The sequence below is a fragment of the Seriola lalandi genome, unplaced genomic scaffold, assembly GCF_002814215.2.
Source record: "Seriola lalandi dorsalis isolate HSWRI2012SDOR001 ecotype SW California unplaced genomic scaffold, Sedor1 jcf7180002000758, whole genome shotgun sequence".
Lineage (NCBI taxonomy): Eukaryota > Metazoa > Chordata > Actinopteri > Carangiformes > Carangidae > Seriola > Seriola lalandi.
In genome coordinates this window covers 1-1895 of record NW_019471417.1, presented here as the reverse complement: position 1 = coordinate 1895, position 1895 = coordinate 1, and the positions used below count along the sequence as shown (strand labels likewise).

Sequence of the window (1895 nt, the reverse complement as noted above, 5' to 3'; positions counted from 1 at the left end):
GTCATTTTCAATGGGACCTTCCTCATGCTTCGGAATCTGACAACATTGGACCTGGGAGGTAATAAGATCACTCATTTTCAGCCATCAGGTTTTGATGGACTAAAAAGTCTGTCCAATCTCTATCTAGATGGAAACAACCTCAAACACATTGACACCTCCATCTATCGTGTATTTCAAGATACACTCAAAGTGCTGGATTTACAAAGTAATAAGATTCGCTTCCTCACTGAAAATAACAGCTCACCATTTATGAATCTCAGCAAACTCAGTGATTTGAAATTGGATGGGCAGCGGCCTTATGGCATGACCGTTTTGCCCCACACTTTTTTTCGTGGCCTCTACTCACTAAAATCTCTGTATCTCACCAACAATAACATCTTTCATCTGCCTCCTGATGTATTTGATGATCTGACAAGCTTACAGTTCCTCACACTGGATAAGTGCTGTGTTGGGGTGACACAACTAGTACCAGGAGTCTTTAAAAATCTAAGAAATTTGACCAAATTGACTGTAGAAAGTATGGGCATTCAGAACTTCTCTAAGGAGGTTTTTGGGAATCTTATACAGTTAAGCTCACTGCAGCTCAACCGCAATGTGATGCAGAGCATTCATGTAGATGCACTACAGAGTCTACCAAAACTCCGCTACCTTGACATACGTAACATTCCTTTAAGCTGCACCTGCAAGAACAGCTTGCTGCAAAACTGGACAATATATAACAAAAATGTCCAGGTTGTATATCTCTATAATCTACAGTGCCAAAATGATGCAAATTACAAATTCCACAACTTCAAAACTAACGTTTGTTACATAGATCTAGGAGAGTACCTGTTCTTTAGCACAGCGGTGGTGATCTTCCTGTTCACAGTCACTCCTTTACTTTATGTCAAACTCTACTGGAAAATGAAGTACAGCTACTATGTGTTCCGTTCATGGTTTAGTGATCAGTGGCGCAGGCTTAGGGAGGAGGAGGAAAACTGCAAATATGATGCATTTATTTCCTATAATTCCTCTGATGACCAATGGGTCATGGACCAGTTGCTGCCTAACCTGGAGGGAAATGGATCATCTTTTAAACTTTGCCTACATCACAGGGACTTTGAACTGGGCCGCGATATTGTGGACAACATTGTCTCTGCTGTATACAGCAGCCGTAAAACTATTTGTGTGGTGAGCAGGAATTTCCTACAAAGTGAGTGGTGTTCACTAGAAATCCAGCTTGCCAGCTACCGACTCTTTGATGAGCACCGAGATGTTCTTCTGCTCGTGTTCTTGGAGCCAATCTCTGAGAGGCAGCTGTCAGCCTATCACCGCATGCGGAAAGTCATGTTAAAAAAGACTTATTTGCAGTGGCCTGACTCAGACTGCACTAACCCAATGCAGGCCCAAGAACTGTTTTGGAATCAGCTGCGTAGGGCAATGAGAATGGGGAGCAGACTCAAAATGGAAGAAAATATCAACAACGAAGGTTGTGTTAATGCTGAAAGTGAAGAAACTGAACCTTTTGAGACATCAGATGAAGAATATTACTTGCTACCTTAAAACGATTTGAGGATTTTACTTTATTTTATTTTATTTGTGATTTAGTCGGGATAAAACCTTCAGTATGTTAAATGAATGATTCAAGTCTCTGCTGCGGGGAGAGGGTCATGAAAATATCTGTGAATAAACAGTGTGATACATTGTAAGACTAACAATAACATCATTTATTCAAGCATGAATCAGCAGTGTCATTTAATATCTTGTGATCAGTTTCGTTTTATATTTAGTAATGCTTGATGCTTACCATTCTTCCATTGTACAATTGCACAAATGTGTTTTCTTGCATGTACCCCCCCCCACACACACATACATAAAAGTCAAATAGCCTTCACAATAGCACACTCCTAGCTAAA

At 40.4% G+C, this 1895-nt stretch overlaps 1 protein-coding gene across 1 annotated transcript; it reads left to right on the top strand.

The window, feature by feature from the left end:
• The first annotated feature begins 7 nt into the window (after positions 1 to 7).
• On the top strand, positions 8 to 1717 carry LOC111662897 (toll-like receptor 13). The gene has a single exon (XM_023416918.2). The coding sequence runs from the start codon at positions 25 to 27 to the stop codon at positions 1540 to 1542; it is 1518 nt and encodes a 505-aa protein (XP_023272686.1). The 5' UTR covers positions 8 to 24; the 3' UTR covers positions 1543 to 1717.
• Positions 1718 to 1895: the final 178 nt, after the last annotated feature.

What these genes read in the sequence shown, in the direction of transcription:
- LOC111662897 (XM_023416918.2), top strand. Translation starts at nt 25, where the DNA reads ATGCTTCGGAATCTGACAACATTGGACCTGGGAGGTAATAAGATCACT.